The sequence below is a fragment of the Stegastes partitus genome, unplaced genomic scaffold, assembly GCF_000690725.1.
Source record: "Stegastes partitus isolate 25-593 unplaced genomic scaffold, Stegastes_partitus-1.0.2 Scaffold2313, whole genome shotgun sequence".
Taxonomy (NCBI): domain Eukaryota; kingdom Metazoa; phylum Chordata; class Actinopteri; family Pomacentridae; genus Stegastes; species Stegastes partitus.
In genome coordinates this window covers 1,634-29,221 of record NW_007580044.1, presented here as the reverse complement: position 1 = coordinate 29,221, position 27,588 = coordinate 1,634, and the positions used below count along the sequence as shown (strand labels likewise).

Below are 27,588 nucleotides of genomic sequence, written 5' to 3'. Positions count from 1 at the left end.
TCAGGTAGACGATGGAGAAGTGGGTTTGTGAAGATGGAGGTATCTGTTTTTGCAAATGAGCTCTTCATTTCTTGCAGAAGCATAAACAAAATATAGATATACAATATATAATGTCATACTCTATTTGTTGTTGTCCCCACTGACCTTATAATGAAACCCCTCCAGTGCTGCTACCATGTCTGTTAACAAACTGAAGCTGACAAGAATATGCCAATAACTGGAAGTTACCTTTAGTCACATATACAGTAAAGTAGTGTTTTACAGTATGTTGTTATTCAGATGTTTTCAGCACATGTTGAATTAAATTACAAGCGAGACTTTCAGCAGCCTTCATACGATTTTTTTTTGAGTCTCAGCAGTGAATGTGTCCCTGAATTCCGAGCACATCTGCTGAAGTCGGTTGTGCGTTTTTGCATTCTGAAACATTCAGCAGTGCCCGAGCCTGCACCATAATATTTACTTGCCGCCGCCATACTGGGACAGTTCTCACTCAGCCTCGCCATGTGTAATACGACTACTGCCTGGTGTTTATTAAGGAGCTGCTAACAGTAGTCTCTTTTCCTTGGCGCTGCGTCCTGACATAAGAACCTGATATCAAGAAGCGGCTCGCTGCATTACATAACCAGAAATCCAGCTCCTCTCACCGTCTATATACCTAAATGTGTGTTTTGTTCTGCGGTGTTGTTCAGAATCCAAATATTCCCAGCGGCTGGCCCCTGCTTTTCTTCCTCGCTTTCTGTTGCGCCTTCTCTCAATATACTTCTCTGTTCCTCTCTCTCTTTCCAACCTCAAAACCTAATGGGTAAAAGGCAATTGAAACAGGGCTGACCACAAACGTTTTCAGTCAGCATTCCAGCAGGATGAGAACAGTGAGTCCACAGAAGATGCTAAGGCCCCAATCAAGACCGTCTTTGTTCAACGAGCGCAGCGTACGGTTCATCAGGCCTCAGAAAAAAAAACGGTCGCCATTTGAAACAATGTCCAGTGATGGGAGTCAGCGATGTGCTTCCTGAAGACTCAAACTGGCTTCTTTAATTCGTCCTACTGCCTGGATTTAGCTCATCGCATGATGAAAGGGAAGATTTGATGAGGAGGGAAAATCTTGCCGGGCCGGTTGAAAGAGTCACATTGTTCACATTGAGCTTGACATGGACCAGATTTCTATCTCGACCTTACGTTAATAGAAAAGCAAACACACATGGAGACAAGCATGTTTCGGGTTAGAAAGAATGACTCACATGTTACGCCGGACTCACATAGCCGAGATTAATCAAACAAATATAAGCTTATCATATTTGTACCCAATCAGACTTTCCACCGCGGCGCTCGAGACTTTAAAGCTCGCGGTTGATTGTGTTTCTCCGGGCTAATATTTTTCCTGTTAGCGTGCTGGGTTACATCACTGTTTGGATTTCTACAGAGTATGTATGTTATTACGCTGATTAAAAATTAATTGTTTATTTCCCCCTAACCAGACGGTGCATACCCTGAGCCCTCTGGATTTTTGTTGGTACCCCTCATAGCCACAAGATGGGAGTATGAACACGTGCTATGACAGCTACTGGTTCGGTGCCACGGTCAGAACTCGGCTGTGGCGTTGTGATCATAGCTCATTTGTTCAGGAAGAGATCTTGTTCTTTTGGCTCTGTAGGCTTTGGACGAGTTGAGTGATTTGTTTATGATGAATGTATTCTAAGACATCAGATACTTTCTCGATTGTAAATCAGAAATTTGTACCTGGAGCTATTTTTTTATTTATGATTAGCATCAAAAGCAACATTTCTGTTCTTCGTGTTCACCGCTCGCTGGAACCTCATGCGTCAATAGATTAAAGACTTGTTCCGCCTCAGTGAAGACGCTTTCTTTGATCCTCCTCTGTGTTCCTACGTCTGGCCTTTGACCTCCGACCTCACCGTTCTCTAGTTACTCCTCGCTCCACGCCGGCCGTCCCATCCCAGCCCGGCTGCTGTCGAGGATATGGCCTTTTCCCCCCTCTTGCTTACGTAAGATAAGAAAACAAGTCATTCCCGTCACCTTGCTCAGTTAATGGCCCGTAGAGAAGACTGGCTCCTGTCTGCTTGCTGAAATCGGAAACCGTGAAAAGAGAGTGACGGATTGGCGTCAAGGAGCGCTTTCCATGAAAAAGGGTCCGTCCCTTTCAGGCGATGCGTTGTGATATTTGGATTACCGCTTTGTTGTGGATGTTGGTTTTTTAGTTCTAATTGTTTTAGAATGTGCCTGTTTTTTTTTTTTTTCTGCTATATCTGGATCAATAAGAACCACCGTGACTCTGTGCTAAAACCACTGTGGAAGCTCCTTTAAAAAGTGATTCCTCTAATGACTCCTGCATCTAAAATTACAGTCCTCTTTTAACAAGATGTCCTGGTTTTAGGAAGGGGGTATATTTAGAGGCATGCTTTCTTGATTGACAAGTGTAGCGCACTCAGTCATGGTGGCTTCTGCCTGCTCCACCCAGGCCTCCCCCCGCGTTGCCCAAATTCTGATTATCTGGCTCCGGCAAACTGACCATGATTCTAAGCTTCAGAATATCCCATCGCGGCCCTATAGGGTGATGTCACAGAGGTTGCATCCACCGTTTTGCGCAGCCTTTAATTTAGAGGCAGCCACTGATAGCCTGCATATAGCACCATGTATGGTTTCTATAAATGTCTGGGACTCCACTGCAGTTTTTTGTTAGAAGCTTGAAGCAGATGCCACAAGCCGACGGTCACTTCTGTCTGATGATCTACCACCCCTCGTGTTTTCTGCCAAGTTATAATGACGACTGCAAATGGACGCAAAACAAAAGAATCGCACCAAATTTATTCTGGGAACTGCCGGTTCTTTATATTTTAGAGAAAGCTTGGAATTATCTTAAAGGATTGCAGCTTTTCGAGCTCTGCTATAGGCACCACAAACTCAGAGAAAGCAGCAGTTTGCGGCGCTAATTGCTGTTTGTTGGATATTCAAGGAATGCAAATTGTATGATCAGTTCGTCTAATTACATTTCTCACCATCTTGTTTGTTCACAGCAACTTCTCCAACTACAGGAATCGCTTCAGCATGCCCGGCCAGACTGAGAGCCTATGGTACAGGTAAGGGGACTCTACACACACTACGGGAGGCTCAAGCTGGTTCCGACCTGTTTCGTCCGTCTTGACAATCGGGAGCAGGAATCTTGGCCCGCGACCTTGGCCGGAGCAGCGGACATTGTTACCAAGCAATGCTGAACACTGCAGCCCTTGAGACTAGCATTAGCTACAGATAATAAAACTCTTCAACCCCACATCTCTCTGAAGAATCAACAGTCTGTTTTCCCAAACATTTTCTCATCCACATTGACTTTTTTTTTTTTTGTCCCTGCATAATATTATCAGCACTACAGGCACCACAATCTCCATTTCGTTTACATCTGCTTTCCCATGAGATCCCCCGTGGTGCCGCACTGCTCCTGGACTGCTCCTTCTGGCACGACACTTTTTAATAATATCCTGTCGTATGCGTTGCCATTATTTTCCAAGCTGAAGTTTCTGCTTATATATGCATGTGATGTTCCCCAGTTTCAATTCAGATTCCTGTTGTGTGAGTCTGCCTTTAGTCAGGATGATGTGCTTAAGCAGGTGAAAGAGCAGAATGCTGTAACACTGAAGGGGGATGTGGTCGGCTGTGCACGCAGCACCAGCAAAGAGAAAATTATTACTTTTCCAACGGGGACCCCATGTGAAGTATCATGTGAAAGTGTTCCAAGCCTCCTGCTGTATTTCAGTAAGCATTAATGAGCTGTACGAGTCAGCAGAGAAGTGCAGGGCTCCCGTCTCTTAGTTTTTCTTGCCTCTCCTATCTCAGGGACACACAAAGGAGCTATACATTTGACTGGGTGACTCATTGCCCGGCACAGGCCTCCTTCTCTCAGACTGTAAGATAATACATTGCTAGACCACAGGCCAGCTGCCCACTCTCCGTGGGCCTGGATGCAGACAGGCCCTGCTGGCTGAGAGCCCTTTGCTCATGTGCACGCTTAGGAACAAGGGGAGGCAGAGAGGAACACCGCAGAGGCAACTGACTGCTACTGGAAACTGTTCACTTCATAACCCGTGTGCACATATTTTTTCATTAACTGCACAGAATGAACATGTAAGCACTCACAGTACAGTACAGCCTTTGGGTTGAAAAGGGTTTTTATTGCATTTAACAGCAACATGCCAGTGACAAAATGTCGTCTGGGCTTCGGAGTATTTTTCACACTATGTGGAGTTTAAAGTGAGGTCTGTTCCTGCTTATCGGATGACTCTTAGCATGCTTCCTCTGCTGGGTCAAGGCTGTGCATCATTTTAACGATGTGTGTCTGCAGCTGGAACCTGGGGTCAGCACACATCATCTCCCTCTCCACCGAGGTTTATTTCTATCTCCAATTTGGCCAAGAGCTCCTCTTCAAGCAGTACGAGTGGCTGAAGAACGACCTGGAGGTTAATGACTGCAGCATTTACATCTGTAGATGACGGCTAAGTGCTCTCTTCTGTTCCCACACTTGCTTTGTCTTTCTTTTTTCCATTTCAGCACGATGTTATCTTTTTAGATTCATTTCTCCGTTATAAATCTATTGATTTCTCATTTTGCTACAACATTTGTGTCCTTATTTTAATCTGGCATGTGATTGGGTCCACTTAACCCTGACCTAGGAGGCCAACAAGCCCGAGAACAGAGCAGTGCGTCCGTGGATCATAACTATGGGACACAGGCCCATGTACTGCTCCGATGACGACCAGGATGACTGCACCAAGTTCGACTCCTATGTATGTACCTATTCATTTATACACTTAATTTCTTCACACTGCCGTAGAAAGTACTGGCTCATAAAGTTTCAGACATACCAGTAGTTTAATAGATTTTGTCGATGTGAAGTAAGTGGAGATAAATTCTGACTCAGTAAAGGCTGACGGTGCCACTCACAGCCCGACTCGGTTCTTAATTATAAAGATTCCTGATGTAACACTTTAACTACATTCCAGACATTTCATTAGCAAAGCCTCATTGTTTAACACTTTGGCAACACGTGGGTGTGACGTGGTTTTATTTGAGATATTATCGCATTCATCTTAAAACATTTCCTTCAAAGCTACCATTGTTAGCTGCGAGGTGGGTTATTTTAAGTACAGCACCTCTGTAGTGTTCTCATTTTCTCACATAAAGTCACTCGCAGGATGTGTTTCGCCGATTAAATTGCCCCTGGTAGCAGACGTGTCACGCATGTTGCAGACTGGCCATTTCACATCGCAACCCATAAGCACGTTGAGTCATAATCACTGTAATTTGGACCAAATAGTTTCCACTTGGGCTTGCTTGCTCTCTCAGCACTTGGCACTGTTTGGAGTGAGGCTGGCACGGGCCCGGTGGAGCTCTACCAGGTAGTGTTTCACGTAGCAGGTAGTGTTTCGGACGTCGCCGCCAGCTCATGCTGTCATTATTCCTCTCTGTTAAATCTCAGGTCCGACTGGGGCGGAATGACACCAAACCGCCAGCTCCCGGTCTCGAGGATCTATTTTACCGCTATGGTATGCTCCCTATTCGACAACCAGCTGTGCGCTCCTAATGGGTGTTTAAGATCACACATTTGCACACTCAGACAGACTAATGTCCTCACAGTTGCAGCGGGCAGAGCGGTCCAAACATCCTTTATTAAAAAAGCAGGCCTCCGGTTTGGCTGACATCCCTGCAGCCCGTTTTCAAATGTTTTTTCCTGTATTACATTTCTCAGACTTTTGTTTGTTGCATTTAATTATTTAACTTGTGGGGGGAACTCTGAAAGTTTTGGTTGCTCTGATGTTAAGCTTCTGTTGATTGTTGAGATATCTCGAAATTAAATAGGCACAAGATCTGAGAAACGCCGGATCACATCACGCTGCAGAATGTTTTTAATTGAGCTGTTTGTGTAGTTATTTTATTATGAGAGGCTGTGTGCTATCATCAGATGTCTTTCACAGGCGTGGACGTGGAGTTGTGGGCACACGAGCACACATATGAGAGACTCTGGCCCGTCTACGGGGACAAGGTCAGCTCGTGCGTTCTGAATTTACAGCCTTCTCCTGTCTTTGTAGTTCCCTGTTGTGCATTAGTGAACGATATTTCCTATGCTCTTCTCTTTATAGGTGTACAATGGAAGCAGAGAGCGGCCTTATGTGAACCCTAAGGCTCCGGTACACATTATCACGGGCTCTGCCGTAAGTACTTTCACATCACTGTGTGTGTGACTGTTAACATTTTTCCACATGGATCAATGCGTGAATTGACAGTAACATACACAAAAACACTGTTAAATATTGTACACAGTCCTGTCTGTGCAGCAGCTGGTTTGCCACATAAGTTCAGTACCAGCTGTTCCTCTGGTTAAGTGATTTCTGATGTGGTTGAGAGCAGTGCAGGGCACGCTTTGTCATCCAGCCACAGAGGGGTTAGTCATCAGCATATCAAAATGCAGCCAGACTCGCACCGAGGCACCGCCACACTTGTAAATGTCAAACAGGGCTTTGAGGACAGAGTTTAAGAAAGGCGCGTGACTCATCTCTAACAGACTCTGTTGAATCTTCTGCAGGGCTGCAGAGAGAGAACAGACAAGTTCAATCCAAACCCCAAAGAGTGGAGCGCGTTCCGCAGCACGGACTACGGCTACAGCCGCATGCAAGTGCTCAACGCCACGCACCTTTACCTGGAGCAGGTCTCCGACGACCAGGTGAGCAACACGCAGGAACACAAGCGCAGCAAACGTGACAGAACACATTTGAAGGACAAAGAATATTGCTCAAATAATGAAAAGGACTTTTCTGTGTGTTCCAGTATGGCAAGGTGATTGACAGCATATGGGTGGTGAAAGAAAAGCACGGCTTCTCTGCCTGGTTATGAAGACTGTCAGCCTTTAAAACAACTATCTGCTCACAAAATGCACTTTGAGCTTCAAACAAGCACTTTTTTTTTTTGCTGCATTGCATCAATCAATCAAATCAATCAAAAATACTTTATTCATCCCAGTAGGGAAATTCAATCACAATGAAGCTGTGGTAATGAGAATTCTGACTGATCATTTAGATTTTCTAACAAAGCACAGGGGAACATTTCGATTTCAAAACATTTCCACCAGCATATGATGATCATCTTCCTTAAATGTATATAACTGTGATTTACTGAAAGGTGCTCGGCCTAATTTTCTGGAACTGAGGCATCAGAAATTGCATTTGATTAAATGTGTTTTTGGATTTGCTCGCTGTGTTTCATCAGTGCAGTTGGACTCGAGTTCTTTTGATTTAGCGGTAATCAACAGGTAGGTCCCTTCTTGGCAGCACTGAGTAATGGATGACACCAGACGTGGACAGCATGAATCTGGCAGACACACAGCTTCATTCCTTCAGAGCATATTTTTCATTAAAAAATAAAAATCTGCAAATGCACTTAGACAGATCAGGTCGCGGCCCTATCACTCTATCAAGATGACAGATTCTCCCTTGGCTAATCCTATCAGGATATTGGAAGCTCATTTCATTGTCCATATGTGTGGCCGGCGGGATCTGAGACAAAAAGACACATGGAAGTCGACGCCTGCACAAAAGCACTGTTATGTAACTCAGGGATGCTTGTGGCTTGGGCACATGCTGAGTGAGACGAGGCGCTTTCTCCAGAGTGCAGCTCTCACCATGACTCTTCCCACTCTGGTGGTATTAATTCCTAATAACAGCATGCTGCCTGGGATGAATGCTGGCAGACGACCAGCGTGGATATGCATGCGTCTGTGTTTTGAGCTGTCGAGCTATCTGTCAGCGCCAGAGTGCAATCATCTCTCTGCATAATTCTGTTGACACAACATAGCCGACATGAACAAAATCAACGATCCATTAAGGACTTGAGTTAACATACTGCATGTTATTTGGCAGGCTGCTTTATCCAAAGCACATGCGACGCTACCGGGGAGTACGCTGTATGTTAAACCACTGATGGAAACACGGCACAAATTGGCGTTTTTCACCTGAATGAAGGACCAAAACCTTACAGCAGCTAACACGTGGTGGAGATGTGTCAAAACAGGTTAGCCATGAGGAGCTGAGAGTTTTTGTAGAAAATACAAAAGCAGTCAGGCGTCAGTAGCGTGTCTGTGACTCCAACCGCAGAATTGTTGAACTTTTCTCTGATGTCGACACCCCGCGGCGCAGCGGTGTCTGGTAGGAGAAACGACCAGTGATCACACCTCGTACTCACATGTTTCTGGTGTGCCTGCTCACTGCTAACTGTTGCTCACACGATTGTAAAGGTATGTTTGTGGAGAACGCCCCACGCCGCTGACCTCTGACCTGCTCATGCTGCATATTGTCCACAAAGCAAAGGACACGAGGAAGAAGAGGCGCTGAGTGCAGTCTGCACATAACCAACCAGGAACTTGGGAGGCGATTATGTGCTGTCAGATTGTCATATTTGTTTACAGTTGTTAGAGACCACATTTATGGTCCAGTGAGACTTGGTTGTTTTCTCGTCAGTCATCCATGTACAGTGTTTGATGCAAAAAAAAAAAAAAAAATGGCTGGATGGAAAGTTCTTGCCTTAAATAACGAGCATGTCCCGTGGCGTACGGGTTCGTGTGATTTCCTTAAAATAAGGAAAAAAACATTGATCGCAATCCAGGAAAAAAAGAGCGAGGAGAAAATAACATGTCACTTCAGATCACATGCCTGTTGCAGAAATATGATGTGCTTATTACCGCCTGTGATAGAGGCGCAGCAGGTTTGTGGTTCTGTGGCGACGGGCCTTTGTTGACAGAAATTGATTCTTGCCTTTACGAGTGCAGCGTCCTCGTCAACGCAGAGATTCGATTTTTCAACAAAACTCACTTTGAGAAATTGTGTATTTACGCTTTCGGACTTAAAAGAAACCACTTTGAACACCCTGCTTGTCACCGATAGGGAAGACGGGTAGGTTTGCTGTAAACAGTACCGGAGGAGGTCAAGGAGCGAGGTGCTACATTTGACTGGAATTTGCCCCGTAACTTAGTCGGAGTTCATTGCAAGTTGATGACCTGGCTAAACAGGACCTGCTGTCTGGTTACATTACCAACCTTGGCGAGACCATGACGCGACCACATCGCCTTCCCGCTTACATTAAGTTCATCACAGCAGGCTAATTTCAGACGACACATCAACAGCTTTTTATCCTTTCCCAAGCTTATGGCCGAGTAAACCCTAAGAGTAATGAACTCTTCTTAGACCACATGCGAGAAGGGGAAGCAGATGTCTCTTTCTTTAAACCAAACAGCCGTGAAGCCTCTCTATAAGACTCTTCTAAATTTTCTTCAGTTAAACTCTTGTGGCTTACCAACATTATTTATCTATTTTCGAGAGTTTCTGCTAGCGCTCACTCCCGACAACAAACTCCCCCAGGAGACGGGGAGAGGGCTTCTGTGTGGTATTTCTCTCCACGGGTGATCAACGGACGGCACTTGATCGCGGGGTTAACCGAAGGAGACTCGGGACATGTGTAATGAATTGAAGGCCTTCAGATGCTGGATCTTGGAGGATAATTCATCAATCCAGAAGCTCTGCTCCTCTGCAACCAAAGCGCCGCTATTAAGCAGCCTCAGACCACCACCGAGACAAAACAGCCAAGCACGGTCGACACAATTCCCCTCTCAGCATCGGCACCGCACGGGGCTGCACAACACGGCATCAACACAAACCCAGCAGGAGAACTCCGTGTATTGCTGCAGTAAATCTGAGGTCAACATGATAGCACCAACGCTTTTGTTTTTGTACTTGCACAAAGTGTGTGAAGGGAAATTTAAAAAGCTGCATAAAAAAGAAAACTATAGGCCAAAATAGAAGCGACTGGGGGCTCGATGAAAGCAGTATTTCTGGAGATATGAGAGGAATGCTGCCTGGGTTGGAATAACATTGAACGTGAACTCTAAGGGTCCCGACTGATAAACCAGCACGTGTCCTGTCACACTGGGGTACAAACTAAAGTGTATTAATATAACAGGGAAACACAGTAACTTAGGAAATTTGCACAGTTTTGATTGATTAGCTGAAATACATACACTGCAAACTGCCATCGTAAAGCTAATGCACCAGATGGATGTGTATGTTTCAGTTAGCCTCTATTGTAGCTTTAGCTTAAGGAATAATATAAAGCAATGGAACCAGCCAGGTGTATGTTTGTGTTATTATTAATATTATTATTGTTATTACTACAGTTTACAGTTTGTAGCTCAGCTAATTAAAAAAAAAAAAAAAAAGGAAATAAACTGATTAAATACATCTATCTACTGAGTCAGTTAGCATCTGAATGCTACCTGTTGCAATTAAAGGTGTGTAAAAAGTGAATTAACAAGAAGTTACACAACACTTATAATGATTTTGTAAATTTAATATATGAAATAACTAGTAAAAATGAGTATATGTAATGAATATAAGGTTGAAATAGTAAGCAAGAGTAATTTGTTTAAGTAGGCAGTTAAAAGTAATTATAAATGGTTTTAATCTGCTGTATAGCTAAATACTGACGATATGTAGATTAGCTAAAAGTAGCAGTTAAGAAGTTGGTATATTTAGTCAGAAGTAATGAATAAATGATTGAAACAGCGAAAGTAGTCATTAAAAAGTTGGTAGAGGTAGCTAAGGGTAATATGGACTAATGGTTGAAATAGCAAAAAAGTAGTCATTACAAAATGTATTCAGTTAGCTAAAAACAACAGATAAACAGCTGCAAGCTGTAGAAAAAGTACTTAAAAGGTTAATTATAGTTAGCTAAAGGTAATAAATAAATGTTTGAAGCAATGAAAGTAATAATTAAAAGTAAAAGTAGCCATTAAAAAACTGGTATAGTTCGCTAAAAGTAATGCAAAGATGGTTGGAATAGAAAAAATAATCGTGTATTTTGTTAAAAGTAAGAAATAAATGGTTGACACATTCAGCTTCTCCTGTAGTTTCACAAATATGACCTCATCAAACACTGCCAGTTTTTAAAATGAAAGTAAAATCATTACCAACATCCATTTTAATAGGCTATAATCAGTGTTAACGTTATATAAAAATGAATGCTTTTGGGTAATTTGTCAGGGCTGTGGGGGCTACGACAAGCAAAACAGGTTGGAAACCCTGATGTTGATTAGTCTGTATAGCAGAATAACTCAATGTCACCTCCTAAGCCTCGTTTACTCGTTATAATTATTAACAGATGGAGATGTTTCCATGCAGTTCTGACCACAGGCGCATAAACGAGCTGCTCAGAACTGGAGCTCGCAATCATCAGTGGCACTGCTTGTGCAGCCATCCGTCCTGATTAGTAATGCAGCAATTTATTAGGAAGCCATTAGACTAACTGCACAGGTTTAGCCAAGCAAGAGCTCTGGTTAGTATAAGGCCTGTCTTCAGCATCCTCCAATTCACCAGTGGAAGGGTTTGGCCCCTAATTTTTTGTCTCCTCCTATCTTCTCATTTTAAAGTCATCAGTCTTTCCCACTGAGAAGAAAAATTCAGGACACAACAGGTCATGTTGTTCCCCACACAGATGAAGCTGTTCCTGAGAGCGACGGCAGGCCAACCTGAGACTCCTCTCAGTCTGCAGGAAGTTTGTAGCTTCGTGCCAAGGGGGCAGAGATTCAACTCATTAACTTTGAGCCTCAACACTTGAGGGGCCTGGAGAGCTGAGCAACAACAGGGGTATGCTACCAAATTGGCTGCTGTTGGCATGCAGCACTGGGGCATGTCATTCGGTTCAAGAAGTCTGTGTTAGGGTCTGTTAAGTCCCAAAAAAAAAAAATCTCATTCAGCAGCCGGCATAGTTTGGGGGTGGCTAAATTCCCTGAGCCTGATCCGTCGACATTATGACGTGGGACTTCTTGCCAGTGACTGACTGCGAAGAAAGCCTTGCTGCGCTGAAACGAGCAAGATTACTGAATACAGTATTTTCCAGAGGGGCCTTGTTTTATCAGAATAACTCCATCTCGCCTTTATCAACCTGTTCTGTGATCACGCCCGCCCTTTGTTGAATTTCTTGTCAGCTGAAAGCATTATCCTCTAAGTCAAGAGACAAAGACTCATTTACCTCCTGCACATGCTCTCGGGCTCCTGTCATGCCCGCCTGGTTAAGACAAATTGCACAGGAGAGCTCTCTTCCCAGCTTCCCTGGCTGGCACTGCTGACCAAATGCCCTGACAGAATGCAGCATGCTGCTGAAAACAATGCCAGGCTCATTACGCCTATCCTGTGTCCTAAATATTGTGCATGCCAGGCAGTCTGACTGTCTCCCTTAACTTTGGTTACCTTTATGTTCTCACACTTGGCTCCAAATATCAGCGAGGCCCTTCATTGTCAAGAGTTTCTCTGGCAATGTGATGTACTTGTTGATCCCTGTTCACTGTCAGATCTGCACTTAGCGCCTGTGTCGAGGTGAATAGCTCACCTTTGTCTTTTCGGGTACAAAGCCATTACTTTGTCAGCGCTGGAGATCTGAGCTCAAGCAACGGAAAGGTCAGTGGGTGGTTTACATGTCCACTATTTTACAGGAATGGTAACTTAAGAACTCCTTCAAAGCTCTGGTTTTAAAACCATTTAGATAGGAATGAGGTGATTAATGGCCGTAATGGATTTTGCACTCAAAACTCTAAACTCTTACCCCCTTAAAAATGTCACAAACAGAGCCTGAGGTCTCTGTGAGTGTTCTCAACCTTCCAGGCACGTGCAGAGGCCGTACTTCACACTCCTCACATTGGGAAACAAATAGAGGGGTGGAAACCACAAGCCCTTTTGGGCATTTTAAACACATGCCTGCTGCTACTAGTTGACACGACAATCACCCAGTAGTAAGCAATCCCAGAAGAACCCAAAGGAAATAATTTAGCTCTGTAAGAGTGTTATGACAGGGGCATAACCCGACTCTAGACTTAAGACGATATTTCAACACCTTATTTCCCATGTGGAGTTCATGCAGGTTATTTCTTCGGGAACTCCGGCGTTATCCACAGTGCCAGTGGCGGGGGCGGTGAGCACTGATGGATCTTTCAGCACTCAGCAAAAAGACAGCATGTCTCCGAAACCAGTCAAAGCTACTTTTTTCTTATCTACCTCTGGTGAAGATTATTTTCTCCAAGTTGGTGTGTGAAGAGGGCAGACCTCCCCTGGTTTAAAGGGCAGCATGTGGACACTAAGAAGGCCTCATACTTGGACGATCCCTGTGTGGCCTCAGGTTTTTGGCTGGTCAGAAATGGGTCAGGAATACATGCAAGTGTGTGTGTGTGAGACTGAGCAAAATAAAAAAAAAAAGAGATGGGGCAGCTGTCTCTGTCCTCAAAGCCACATTTCAGGCTGTAAAGGTAATCATCTCGGAGAGACGGTATCCAGTGTTGTTTTTGAAAGAGTGTGATCATACTAGACTGTCCAACTGATGGTTTTCAGTGTTTATGGAGAGCTTAGGGATCCAAATGAACGGGCAATGCACCAGGGTATCCAGAAAAAAAACCTCCTCACCAGCCTGCTGGATATGAAGTGAGTGACTGGCCCGCCACTGAAACACAGATGTCTTAAATCACAGAACACAAAGTATTCAGACAATCCGTCCAGTAGTAGCAGGTGGTTTTGCCATGAAGGGCAGTGATGTCCTCGGTCGGATGACATGCCGCAGTTGGACTCAGACAGAAAGGTATGTCCGCCGTCTAGACCTGCGAGGATACCTTACGTCTCTATACATAGACCATCTGGATCAATCTCGCTCAGAGACCAAACTTGGCAACGACTGATGAGCAGTAATGCAAGAGAGATATTAACCTGTCGTTTGGCCAGAAAGAAAGTCTGCTTTCAGTGTTTAAACGCATGAAGCAATTAGCAACAGGCTGTACGCAACAATTCAACAAACTTTATGAGTTGCGGATGGCTCCATGTGTGGGTTGATCGGTGATTTACTTTGTTTGAGCTTTGGATGGACTACAGTGAAATTCTGCAGATGTTCATGGTCCCCAGATGTTGATACTGGCTTAGTTGATCTCCTGATTTTCTCATGTAGAGGGATGCAAGTTTCATATATTCTTTGAAATATCACTGTAACTAGAGGATGAAGCCTTGTGGTCGCTGACTTGTGACCTTGTGCCACCAGAAGGTTGTAGTTTTTAGCTAAACATCATGACTACGTGATGAACTGCTGTTAAGTTTAACACAGATATTTATGTCATGGTTGGGATGAGTTTTAAAAGGTTTGGTGAGGCCACCGCTTTTCAAAAATTTCTCCAATGTTTTGTTTTTTAAGTACGCTTTAGTGGGCGAGCTGACAACCTTGTTTTGTGGACAACTTAGGCATGGATCTAATTAGTCAGAGAAGTCGTAAAGCTCAGCCATTAAAAAGATAATTACACAAGAGTCTTGTCCTCGTCCCTGATGCAGACTAAGAAGTGACAGCAGCTGAGATGGGAGTCATCACCTTTGCTCAGAAGTTACAGAATTATATCAGAGCAAAGCAAAATTCAGATGGAGAATTGGCACAACCAGTCATGTGATCCCATAGGTTAACTGAATCTGTTGGCAGAACTATATTTCAGATCCTGAATCTACTCTGAAAGATTGTTATTTGATCTTTTGGGAAGATCCCCCACCCCATGACTGAATATCTGCACAACAGTCCCAACTGTACTTTGTCTAAAACACTTCATTGCGACGATGGTAAACATTATAGCTGCAAAACACCAGCCTGTGATGCATGTATGCGTGCCAGTGCTTCCTCAGTGCAGCCTCCAAAAGCTCAATGATTGGAGAGCCTTCGTCCTATTAAACCAAAAATGATGGGAGCTGATTACTGACAAAGAAATACATTCCTCTAGGTGATAGTAAAAACAGGTGGATGCAGTCTTTGTACCATTTTCTCTGCCAGCATCCAAAGAAAACAACCAAAAACATGCCTCGGAGTGTTTATTCTGCCGTACAATAAGTATGTTTGACCACCCATTAAATGGACCAAGGCACGAATTTGGGCAGAGCGAAGCAAATCACCCCGTGGCTGGGAACTGGTTTTGTGTGGCCACTGGCCGCCGGTGGAGCTTGTTTAAACAGACGCAGACTGAAAGACTTAATGAGCACGCTGACAGCAGTCATACGAGATGTCTAGCAGGGCTGGTGTGCTGCGGTCCTGCAGTTGCAGAGAGAAAGGGAGGGATGTTGTGGTCGCCGTCTCTTTATGTAAGCTCCAGAGGAAAGAGGCGCACGAGGTTCAGTTTTAAATCCGACTTCAATATTTGTTCTCCCACCAAACCTAAACCAACAGACTATAGGATCTGCAGTCCCTCGGCAGCCCGCTGTGTTTTTCCTGCCACCTCAAACGTGTTCCGCCATTTGCTCTAATGTCACCTCAATTAGACATCAGCATGTGGACGGAGAGCAGCTCAGACTTAAAAGCAGGTTTGTCTTTTTCTAAGGTAGCCGTGACTTTGGATCTCATTCTAAATATATTCACGCATATGTTGAAGGAAATTTTGCTGATTTGATTTATTCCCCCAAACCATGAGCTATTTGCACGTGCTCAACACGTGCTGACCAGCACCGAACACAGCGAGGGGAAAAGTCACGCAGTTACAAAGAAGCAACTTGAGGATGTTTTGTCCTCGTGAACTCAAGAACTGAAAGAGCTGTCCGTTTCCGAGAATATAAAGAATTGACACTTGTCCAACTGAATAGATAGTTTTGGGGATTAACGTTCTCTCTGTAACTGTTATCATCATTCTGAAGGATGCGTGGATCAGCTCAATCATCTTCACTGTACTTCATAGGTTTTGACTTGTCCTCTGGATAATTCTTATCTGCAGCGCCTGCATTCCCCAGGTTTTAACGCCGCACAGGAGACCACATGTGTGTGAAATGTCCTCAGGCCTTCGGGCCTCTTTATCTGATGGAGACTTGGTCTGCTGCTACGTTTTGATCCCTCTAACTTAGACCAGGCCAAAGCAAAGAAGAACCAAGATTCTCATCAGCTGCACTCTGGGCTCGCTGTGGCTGGCTGTGAAACCCACCGCTTTTATTATTAAACATATTTCTTTCTTTCATTATAAAGTACAGAGGTAGCCCGGCATGTATGAAAAGTTTAACACAGACCTTTAACATAATAAAAAACTCACCAGGCTTTCCTTGCAGGTCTTGCTCACAAACAAACCACCAATGGAGACCAGCCAGTTTGCAACATGCATGATGTTTTTTTCACCAATTATTTCTACATAATAATCCATCTATTATCTATACACCGCTTAATCCTCACTAGGGTCATGGGGGGCTGGAGTCTATCCCAGCCGACTCAGGGTGAAGGCAGGGGACACCTGGACAGGTAACCAGTCTATCACAGGGCTACACTTAGAGACAGACAACCAAGCACACTCACATTCACACCTACGGACAATTTAGAATCACCAATTAACCTCAACATTGTTTTTTGGACTGTGTGGGAGGAAGCCGGAGAACCCGGAGAGAACCCACGCTGCACGGGGAGAACATGGAGACACCACACAGAAAGATCCCGGTGCCCCCCACCAGGACGCAAACCGGCGACCTTCTTGCTGCGAGACAACAGTGCTACCAACTGCGTCACCTTGCAGCTCTCTACATAATAATGCACGTAAAAAAACCCTTAGAACAACTGTTTGCGAAACCTCTTTTGGCGTGTGAGACAGTTTACCCGAGGATTTACATTATTATTATTTAGGCTTTATCCTTTTCACCCCCGTTTCATAATGTGGGAAAACAAAGAAGGAAAATCTGCTTTTTCTTTTGCCATTTTTTCCCTTTAGGGGATTAGCTGCAAGGCAACAAACTGAGAAATGTTTTATGGAAGTTTAAATTCACATAGTTTTGTTCTCATCTTGTTTACTGGTTTTCACTCTAACTCGGCTCCTCTGGAAAATTAAAGGTCAAGGAAAAAACTGGGTCTTTATTCTTGTTGCCAGACAAACTATCGCTGCCAGAGGGACTCCTGTGTGCAGTAGGAAGCACTGTTATGGGAATGCCACATTCGTTCACACCGTGACATGCAATAATGATATAAGACAATGATCGAGCAGTCCAAAGCATAAAATACGTGACTCATGTTGAGTAATCTGTTGGAATACGACTACGTTTAAAGGTGGAGGATGAGAATCCAAAACACTTTCAGTCAAAGTCAGCGAATGTCCCAACAAGGTCCACTAGATGTCTGTTCAGTGTGTGCTGTAAATGGGAAACAAGTAGATCCTGAAGGCAGTGGGAGGTGAGATAAGGAGGGCAGAGGGCAATAGGAGTGAAAGTAATAGCAAAATCTCACGCATGGTAACTGTGTAAATATGGTAACCAGGCAAACGTCAACACTGGTCCTCACAAGCTCCACCTCTTAAGGCATGCATTCTGCAATCTGCACTAAAGTACATTAAAAGTAAACGTACCAACGCTGACTGCTGGCAACACTTAAAGATGGCTTTTTGATTAAAAGTGTTCACGAGAGCAGCTTGAAGTGTCAACGTGGCCGCCGTCGGCCCAGATCTGCATATCAGAGGCTTGTAAGGCGTGATAAGAAAAAAAAAAAAACAGAACAAATGGGAGGAAAAAAGGAGAAAGCGTGAGTCTGCAGAAAAGAGCTCCTGTCAGTGATTTAAGACTTCCCAGCCGGCACAACTGCGGCTATTCTCCACATTCCAGCCAATAAGAGAACAAGATTAAATACTTTTGGAGGCGAAACGTTGGCCGTCCTTCCCGCTGTGGTTAGAACAATCGCCTTCAAAAGAAAAGTCACAAAGGTTACGGTGATGAAACTGTTTCCCTATGCTCGGGGAAATCTGTTTTGTTTTATCTCACGAGGTCAAGGAGCGTTTGTCCCAGATTCTGCAGGAGTACGAAGCTTCGGTTCCTTCATATGAGACGTTTCATGTTGTGATGCCTGCGTTCACTTGTGGGCATGTGGTTGCTGTGGAGCGAGAAGCAGGTTGATTCTCCAGCTGCCTTTCAGCAACAAAGATCCATCATGTGTGATGCACATGATGGATCAGACGTAAAGAGGAGCAGCGATGTCTGATGGAGGCCGACTTTCTCCAGCCTCTGTGAAGCGATGGGAGCAATAAACAGCGAAGGCAGCTCACCTTTTTCATCTCACACGGTCCTCCCATATCCCCCCGCCGTCTAATTTTAGCTTCGTCCGTCCCAACCTGAAGCCGGAATGAGGTCAGCTTAGGGTTTAGCGTACGGGTGAGATGTTCCTCTTGTGTTGAGTTCAGCGCTTCCTGTCTTTTTCTCTGTGTGTCCACATAATCTGTCTCCTCTGTGGTATGTAAACCATCACAGACCCAGCTTGTTTTCCCACTTTCCTCCCTGCGAGTACACGTTTTTCACATCCAAACGTACCGATTACCTAACCGAAGCCACGCATGTCCAGCTTTAATTATTTTGACACTGCAAAAACACTGTAATTACAATTCCCGGAATGAGAAGGAATACATTTGCATAACGGCACTGCACGACCTCTACGTCAAAAACACCATGCGTGTCTGTGCGGATAAGTGACTTTTGACTCGACAAGTGTGTGGGCTCGTCAGCGCACACTCCTGTCAAGTATACACATGTGGAGCGGCTTCCCAGTCGGGGCTTAGATTCCAGCCATTTCCACGGCTGTGACGGATCCAAACACTAGTCAGTCACTCGCTGGACTCTGCCGAGAGGCGTGATTCACTCCTTTGTGCTGCGTGACTCAAAGCCCTCTTCCCTGCCCCCTCACGTCCTGCTCTCACTCCCGCTGTCCTCCGCGGACTTGAGCTTGCCATTTGACCTGCTGTCAACTTGGACCCGCTCCTCCGAAAGGTCAGCTGTGGGATCGAGGTTTCTACACAGGACGCGCACTCCGAGGCATGTGAAATGACAAACAGGTGGCCGTGGAAAGCCGAGCGATTTTCATTTTTCCAAACAGAGTGATCGGATGCCCCTTTGTGCACACTGACTCTCAATCTATAGTAAACTAATAATGAATCGCTGTGATACTCGCACAACACTGTCAGCTGTAGTACGGATCAACACGTGCAGATTGTTGCCTTTGGAAAGTAAAGAATTGACTCTTTCATGAGGTGGCAGTCAAAAAAAAAAAAAAAGACTGTGAAATTCCTTCAAATAGGTCCAATGATGAAAAAAAAAAACCCACAAGTTGCCAGGTCCAGCTGAAGTATCACACGACGACTGAGCCCAAATGGGCGGAGCTTCGGCTGGGTGTTAAAGAGGACCAGATGATGGGGTGAAGGTGTTTTCAGCTTTGGGGTTTCTGATAGCCCTATTTTCTTAGAAGATGGGAAGAGAGGAGCGGAGCCGCAGATGTGGAGGCTTCCTCCGCTGCCATGAAGTCGTTACTGTGTTTGTCTCAATTTGGATCGAACCCCAAACCGATGTTGATGATGCAACGTCGATCTTTGTCAGTTGTCTTGATTTGCCGACCTCTCCGGACCGGTCGCTGCGTCGTGTTTATAATGGGGTGTGAAGAACAGGACGGAGCGGATCCAGGGTGAGACGAGGTTGAATTGAAATGACCTCAGTCTCCAGAAACCCGAGTTGTGAGAGTTTTCCAACGAGACACGTTTTCAAAAAAAAAAGCTTTCCTGTTCCTGTCCTCGTGAGCTTTGAACTCGTTTCTCCACTTTCTCACTTTTTGCAAAATAGAATGTAGGACTGTAATAAAAAAGTGGTCACTGAAGTCAAATGAGAGGAAAGGGCAGCCTGGCCGGCGTACAGAGCCATGGTGTCATGTAGGCCGGGCAGCCAAACACCACAGAACCGGCTCATACACACACAGGGAGGGGCGTCCAGTCGCTGCATATCCCCACAAGAACCAGAAAAGTCCCCCTTAAACATTCGTAATAGCCCTCATCAGGGCCTCGCCGTGTCACACTAATCAGCATCCAGCAATAACAAGTTGATCTCAACGCGACCGACCGACCGAGAAATTACACTTAAGTGATCACTTTGCGTTAATGGACGAGAAATTGCACTCGAGAGCAATCAGCGTTCATTCATAACGCAGCGAAGCACCCGAGTTTTCATCTGAAATCAGTTATTAAATCCTTTCCGAGGCAAATTATTAAGCAACACGGATTCTTCGGGTCCTTTTGCTCCGTATTTGGTACAAACTGTTTATAGCAACGGCAGAGTTTCTGGCACTAGTTTGTAAACTTTACAATCAGGGAATGATGCGTTCTCCTGCTATGATCCGACTTATTCCTCCTCTTGAAATGAATCGACAGCTTTCTAAATTAAAGGGATAGTTCAGCATTTTTGAAAACTAGGCTGGCTTTCTGCTTTGAGTAGCTGTCTGTAGTCAGTGCTCAGTGCTTGGCAGCTACTCCTGGCTAAGAATCGGGGTACTCCCTGACAAAATGACGAATCGCAGCTTTATTAGTTCAGTTTTTGTGCAGATTTAACAAAGACAAGATGTACCGAACGTGATAATCAGTGAGCCTGAGATATGCTGGAGGGCAGATTTTGTGACCCCCGTTTCCCATCTTTGTAAATATGACGTTGTATTCGCCAGAAATCGAAACACACATATTTCCTAAAATGTCAGTTTCAGTGATTAACATTCCAGTTTTTGTTGACGTGTTGTGTTCGCCATGGCAACAGATGCTTTATCGGGAACACAACAGAAGAGTAAACGACACGTCTGTTTACAGCGCAGCTAAACAAACACACATTGTTTGAATGGATGAGTTCGTCAGTTGTAACTTGCTCATTGACAAAAACAGCAGGTTCCGAGTGCCGGGTTGGTTTATGCAACATGTTTATCCTCCAAAAAATCAATGTACCAATCGTATGATTGTTAACTGTAAGCTCACGTCACCAAAAATGCTGAAAATAATCATCGTGTCTTTGTTTTGTAGATGCATTTTTGAAGCATGATCAAACAGTAAAAGCCACCATGTGGTTTGACAATTATATGCTAAGTAGGAACTCATCAGGCAACGTAGGTCACGACTAATGATATTTATCACTGGGCAAATAAAGAATGCAAATTCAATTTATGACTTTTGCAGTTGTTAGGGTTATACAGGCCATAAATACGATCAGAAACAGAGTTTGATGTGGGTAATTAGGCGGTAATTAGAGTAAACATTCACACAGTAATTGGCATCATGGCAACCTCTGAAAGAGAATAGTTTACTTGAATTTAATGATTATATTTACTCATGAAAGTGCTTCCACTGTAGACACAAATGATTTGTTGAAGTAAGCCGTGCCCAGTTATCCTCAGAGTTAATGTTTGGGATCAATGAGTTGTTGTTTTTTTTTTCTCGAGGCAACGTGACCTCGTATTGAGCCGAACAACAATAGCGGCCTGTGCTCCGACGCTAGCAACGCTCGCCAAAATCAATACAGCTAGATTTTCTTAAACCTAGACAAGAGGCTCCGAGCAACAATTAATAGCAACGAAGAGATTCTGATCTGCCTTCCCTCCACAAGGCAAAACACACTCGGTTTTTTCCACTCGCTTTGTTTTTTTTTTTCTTAAACGCTGAGGACAGATGAGGTGGAGCGATAAACTGCACACGAAGAAGTAAAAAAAAAAAGAGGCCTCGGGTCGGCCTCACAGTACGCCACCTGGAAAACAAAACAGGTGCAGGGATGGAGAGCAGATCCGCCTGTGTCCAAGAATTCGGGGCTATATTTTCCACAAAGCCTGGTGGATAAACATGAAGCACAACGAGCTGTCTGAGAGTGAACTGTCAGTGGGCAGTGACAGGTCCAGCTCTCTTCCCGGCTGCCATGCCTGCATGGTCAAAACAGAAGGGACAGGAGATTCCACAGCAGCTTCTCAAATAAGCAGCGCTCGGCACGGCACCTCCCTGCTCAGGAAAAAACGGGAAGGAAGATGAGACGGAGCGAGACGCGGACCTGCCCGTCCCTTTTTTATCCAGTGGAATTGAAAAACTAAACACCTCGGTTTAAACATTAAATAATGGAATCCACTCGTCCGTGATCAACAGCGAGAGCGGAGACCTCCCTTTTGTTTTTATGGTTCAGTTTTTGTTCTGTGCGGTAACATTTTGAAAGGTATTCTCTCCTGAGTTCCAACAGTTACGATGCCAAAAGTGAAGCTGACCGATTGCTAAAGGTCCACAGCCTCCATTTACAAGCTACAGCTGCCTTGTGAAGGCGAGTTTCCAAACTGAAATGTCTCAATACGGTTGTGACGATTGCATTGTATTCATGTTTCTACTGAACCTCTGATGAAGCCAGCAGCTGTGTCCTTTATTCACGTGTTTATCTTTTACATATCAGTTATAAAATATGAGTTTGATAGTTGATGTAACACATATCAATGGATGAGTCACCGATAGGGATCAGGGTGGATCAGAGAATTGTTTAATTTGTAAGTAGTTATTGAGCATTAACCTAAGGCTAATTCTTTGTTTCTGTCTCCTCTCACAACCTCTCCTCGTCTTCTTCTTCATGTCTGATTGATGGTTGGTTACTGCCACCCACCAGTCTGCACTATATGTGGCAGAACATGTCTACAACATCTGCAGCATGGAAATATTTCCAACTGTAAAACAAAAGCCCTCCAACAGCCACTTGTAATGTTGACAATGTGAGCAGTAACAGAGCTGCTTCCAACACTACCAGTCTGATACAACACAGTAAACACTCAACAGGACACAGGAAGTTTACGCCGGGAGCTCAGACAACGGCTGCACAACAGCAACACACCCTGGACTATAATTTTAAAAGGAAGAGAAACTTCCTCGAGACAGTGACAAGGTTAAAACGATTACAGAGGGGGGAAGAAATTTCACTATGCTGGATGAGAAGCTGGAGCCACAGTACACCTCATTTCTGACAGTTCCCAACAAGAGTTATGGCCACCGAAGGTTTTTTTTAATTCAATTATGAGGCTTAAACATGGACTGACTTTGAGTTTAATGTACTTGACGTGTGTATTATCTCAGTAAATGGTGTTAGATTGGACTTCGGTGTTGGTAGATATTCAACATATCCCGATTCGTGTCCCGGTGAGGACACTCAGGATCTTTCTGCGTGGAGTCTCCACGTTCTCCCCGTGCAGCGTGGGTTCTCTCCGGGTTCTCCGGCTTCCTCCCACACAGTCCAAAAACATGTTGAGGTTAATTGGTGATTGTAAATTGTCTGTAGGTGTGAATGTGAGTGTGCTTGGTTGTCTGTCTCTAAGTGTAGCCCTGTGATAGACTGGTTACCTGTCCAGGTGAACCTGCCTTCACCCTGAGTCAGCTGGGATAGACTCCAGCCCCCCACGACCCTAGTGAGGATTAAGCAGTGTATAGATAATGGATGGATGGATACTCAATATGACACCTATTTGGAAACTTGATCAGAACATCTCTAGTCATTGCGGCTTTTCATCATAAGAGTTATCATTATTTTGAAGCCATGATTCTCTGTGGGAGAAGCAGCACTGATCTTTATGATGCACACCTTCGATAGCATCTACACATTCTTGCAAGGGGTCAGCAAAATAAATCTGCACCAGTGAGCCTTCCGAGCTCGAACACACAGGGATTGTTTAAACCAACAGCCACTAACATTGCAAAGCATGTAAGTTACACATTTACTTCCATGAGCGAAAAATCTAATCTTCTTCGATCTGCCCATTACGAGCCTTTTCGCCGACACTGAATACAGCCATAAAAGGCCAAAGGGGAAGTGGTTTCGTCAGAGTGTAACCATTCGGCAGCTGGTCTCCTGTGGAATCCTGGGCGATACTGGGGATGACGGAGACCAGCTGCTGACTCAGTGACTCATTTTTACCTCAGCGGGGAGAAGGAGCGAAAGCAAGAAGGAAATGGCAGAGCAGCAGCTCCCGCCCAGACAAAGAACAGACATCAGCAGCTCCAGCGGGGAGGACGGCCAACATAACACTTCACTAAACAATTTAATGTCTGCTGTATCAGTTTGTGCTGTCCTTTCTCTCTTCGGCACTTCACTTGGATCGTGTTGCCGTGCAATCATTTGGTTAATAAACAAAATATAACGAAAAGGTCACCGTGAAATGATTTTTCTTTTTGGTTATTTCAGCAATTAGTGTCGAATAACTGGAAGCTGAAACGTTTGGGTTTGTTTCTTTTATCTTGACGGCTAAAGGACAGCGACCTATATATCTGTTTCTTATTTCTTCCTCTCCGTCCTTGTTTTGCTCCACAAAAGTCTGTGTTGTGTCTGACTGTTGGCATTAGAAATAATTTCATTATTGTGACAGATGAAAATGGATCAGTGGTTCTCAGTCCTGGCAGGCCAATGAGAGTCGAGACTACTCAAGGAGAAAATTACTGAGGATTAAAGTGGACAAAGTATGAATCTACATGTAATAAAACGCACTTCTGATGAGTACTGTGAATACATTTACTACCTACAAGTTTAGAAAACCCATGTTAAGTATGTTCCTTTCACATATTTGGAGACGTTTATGCTCTTAAAGAAATTTTCTAACCTGCCAAATGCTCTGATCAATATTTTAATTATAAATTAAACAGCTATGTGTGATATTAAAGGTGTAGCTTGCAGGTATTGAATCCAGAGACAGATATCCCCAACTTTAGAGAGAGAGAAATAAAAGTTTTCTTAAATTTATCGTACGCAAACTGTCCAGCATGAAACAAAAGACAAAAGTTTACAAGTAGCTTTACAAACACAGACATGGGAAATACTGTGCCGGCACTTTTTAAGCTTAGGATGGTTCTACAAAGTGCTTCACAATGTTTCTCATTCATTCATTCACACCGATGGCTGCAGAGCTGCCACTGGTCTGTATGTAGACATGCATTCAGTATATGTGATCAAAGCAGCCTGCAAGTGAGCTTCTTTGTTTTTGTCCTTTAATAAGTGTAATTTAATACTCGGTCTACTTTAATTCTTAATAACTTTCTCCTTGTGTAGTCTGTTCTGTCGCTGGACTGCCAGGACTGAGAACCAACGATCCGTTCTCATCTGTCACAATATGAAATTATTGCGAATGCCAACAGTCAGACACAACACAGACTCATGATTTGTGGAGCAAAACAAGGACGGAGAGGAAGAAACGAGAACCAGATATTTAGGTCGCTGTCCTTCAGCCGTCAAGATAAAGGCTACAGAAATCCTTTCTGCTTGCAGTTATTCAACACTAATTGCAGAAATAACCAAAAGAACAAAACTTTTACAATGAGTTTTCCATCGTATGTTCATCATAAACCGAACGACTGCATCGCGGGACGATGATGCATCACAAAATATGTTTCGAATCAACATATCTTTGCCATTTATGTCATTGCTCTACTGTCGCTCCAGAACCCCGATAATGCCATAAATGAAGGAGAAGCTTCTAACATATTGTAAAAAAAAGCTGCATTTTAACCCAAACTGTGCTGTTTTCCTAAACCTAACCAACTAACTCTGGTGCCTAAACCCAACCAGTGAGTGAAAACCAACAAGTGAAAAAAGAAGTTTGAGAATAATGATCCCACAGGGGACACAAATCCTGGTCTTCTGGGTGAATGTTCTGCTGCTGACTTATGCCACTTCCTCCCCTCCTACATCCTTACATAGACGCTGTGGCTCCTTCAAAGTGAAATCTTACAGTTACGTCAGTGTTTGGGGAGAAAATATATCTCCTCAGGATGCAGTTTTAGGAGACGGGGTTGCAACATGATCAAAAGCAGCTTATTTAGATGCTGGTATCAATAACAGTAGACCTATTAGTCATTTCAAAACCAAATCTGGAAATTAATATGAATGTATAACGTTGCTCTCTGGGATTTTTCTTAAACTAAATGTACAAGTAACCTTAGCTCAGGTGTCATGTCTTATATTTTCAAGCTCTGCGGAGGATTCAAGAGAAAAAGCACAGGGATTACCGACAGTTCTGTTCCCGTAAGCCGCTCCAAAGATGCAGCATAGACAGTACCAGGAACATGCAAGTGGCTCACTTTAATGGAATGCAGCCATTGTCAGCTATTAATTATACCTTCTGTCTTTTTTGTGATGCGTCAAAGGTAGACAATACTTTTCTGTGAATTGTAAGTTAACCTAGTCGCCCCGGGTTAATATATAATTCTTTCTTGTTTCAAAAGTAGTCGAGTGCAAGACCTAACAAAAATAATTACATATAAAAGCTTCCCAATTATAGCAACAAGAGCACTTTTAATTATCTGCTAATGTCCCCCTTTGCTTTGCAGAGGTAACCCACTTTCTAGCTGGAATAAATCCACTGTTGACAGCAGCTGAACCCAATCAAATGCATGAACTCTGGCACGCCTCACTGGCACACCACAAATTTGATACAGAGCTTTCCGCGCTTTTCATTCTGGGAAAAGAGCATCTTTTCCTGTGAGCGTGATATTACCGAAGTATCAAACGGCTTTAACATCTGATTGTGTGTTCCACTCTGATCGTGTTTGTCCCAGATGTTTTCAGATCCCGGTTCTGAAGTGGCAAATCCTCGCCGCAGAGAGTCTGGGAGGTGTTGTGAGTGTGCGAGACGGCGTCTTTGAAGATGAACCCAAATGATAAGAGTCATGATTTTCACTGGTTTTCTTCACTGTTTGTCCGCCACCAAAAATAGAGACTGCATTGTTTTTCATTAAACTCTTCCCACTACAAGGGGGAGACGGTTGGTTAACAATACATCTCTGTGGTTCAGTAGCCACTATAGGGAATATGACTCCACACCAATCAATCACCCTGCGAGCACAAAACTTCCTGACATCAGCTATGACTGCATCGGAAAGACGCTCTTTAGATAAACACATTTCCGGCTCAGCTATCCCGCTCTCGGGGACCGACACTACTGCACACAAGTGGAAAAGAATGGATGGAAAAGGAGCAAAACAAGATTGATAAAAGACAGCTGAGAAGTGGAAGTCATTATTTTTCAAAGTACGTACCATCTCTGCCTGGGAGACTACGAGTAGTTTGGCGATGACACGGTAGCCTTGCCCTTATATGGCAGCTGCCGTCCCGGTGCCGCGTCCCGCTGAGAGGGGCAACCGCTGTAAAAGCCTCCAAAACAGCAGACTTCAATTACATAACAGACTTGGCAGCGAACAAGTTTGTATGCTAAAGGCTTAAACGTTGAGCTATGCGAGGATTTGTCAATGGAGGTGGCTGGAATGTCTGGTATGACTGGTGGTACCACCAGCACACAAACCAGAACAATCTGCTGCTTGTTAATCCGACAAAGAACAAACAGGCTGTTATTGTTGTCCCAAATGAGTTACTAAGGTTGTATGACTAAATCAAACAAAAAGAGCGACGCATAAATGAACGCGCCAGACTGCAGCAATACCAATAATCACGATATAAAGACATGACGTCTGCGGTGGAGAATTAGTGGGTTTCTCGACATAAGTCCAACTTTTCCACTCTGCTTGTAATGTCAGAAGAGGCCCTTTGGATCGAGATTATCTGATCAGGCTTTTACCGAAATCAGCATGAGTCAGAGTTTATCAAAAATGCACAAACACCTGCTTTGGATTATGTGTGTGGGGTTTTTCCTTTTTTTCTTGTTGTTGTACTCGTCAATGCTGCTGCACCTGATTGATGCAAACCGAGTGGAACAGCATGTCCAGAGTGCAATTTGTCA

General features: G+C 44.1%; 2 protein-coding genes across 3 annotated transcripts in view; one reads left to right on the top strand and one right to left on the bottom strand.

Moving 5' to 3' along the window:
* The window catches only part of acp7 (acid phosphatase 7, tartrate resistant (putative)), a 13,881-nt gene extending 6,970 nt beyond the window's left edge, over nt 1-6,911 (top strand). For both annotated transcript variants that reach the window (XM_008304757.1, XM_008304756.1), the window contains 8 exons: nt 3,033-3,095; nt 4,352-4,466; nt 4,680-4,793; nt 5,486-5,552; nt 5,982-6,049; nt 6,147-6,218; nt 6,590-6,727; nt 6,832-6,911. In XM_008304757.1, coding sequence (XP_008302979.1) covers nt 3,033-3,095; nt 4,352-4,466; nt 4,680-4,793; nt 5,486-5,552; nt 5,982-6,049; nt 6,147-6,218; nt 6,590-6,727; nt 6,832-6,897 — 703 coding nt within the window. In that variant the 3' untranslated portion in view covers nt 6,898-6,911. The remainder of the gene's footprint in view (nt 1-3,032; nt 3,096-4,351; nt 4,467-4,679; nt 4,794-5,485; nt 5,553-5,981; nt 6,050-6,146; nt 6,219-6,589; nt 6,728-6,831) is intronic.
* LOC103374635 (KATNB1-like protein 1) overlaps nt 1-26,929 on the bottom strand; it is a 37,885-nt gene extending 10,956 nt beyond the window's left edge. Inside the window, exon 1 of the mRNA XM_008304754.1 lies at nt 26,891-26,929. The gene's annotated coding sequence lies outside the window, so the exon portion shown is untranslated. The remainder of the gene's footprint in view (nt 1-26,890) is intronic.
* Between the last annotated feature and the right edge of the window lie 659 nt (nt 26,930-27,588).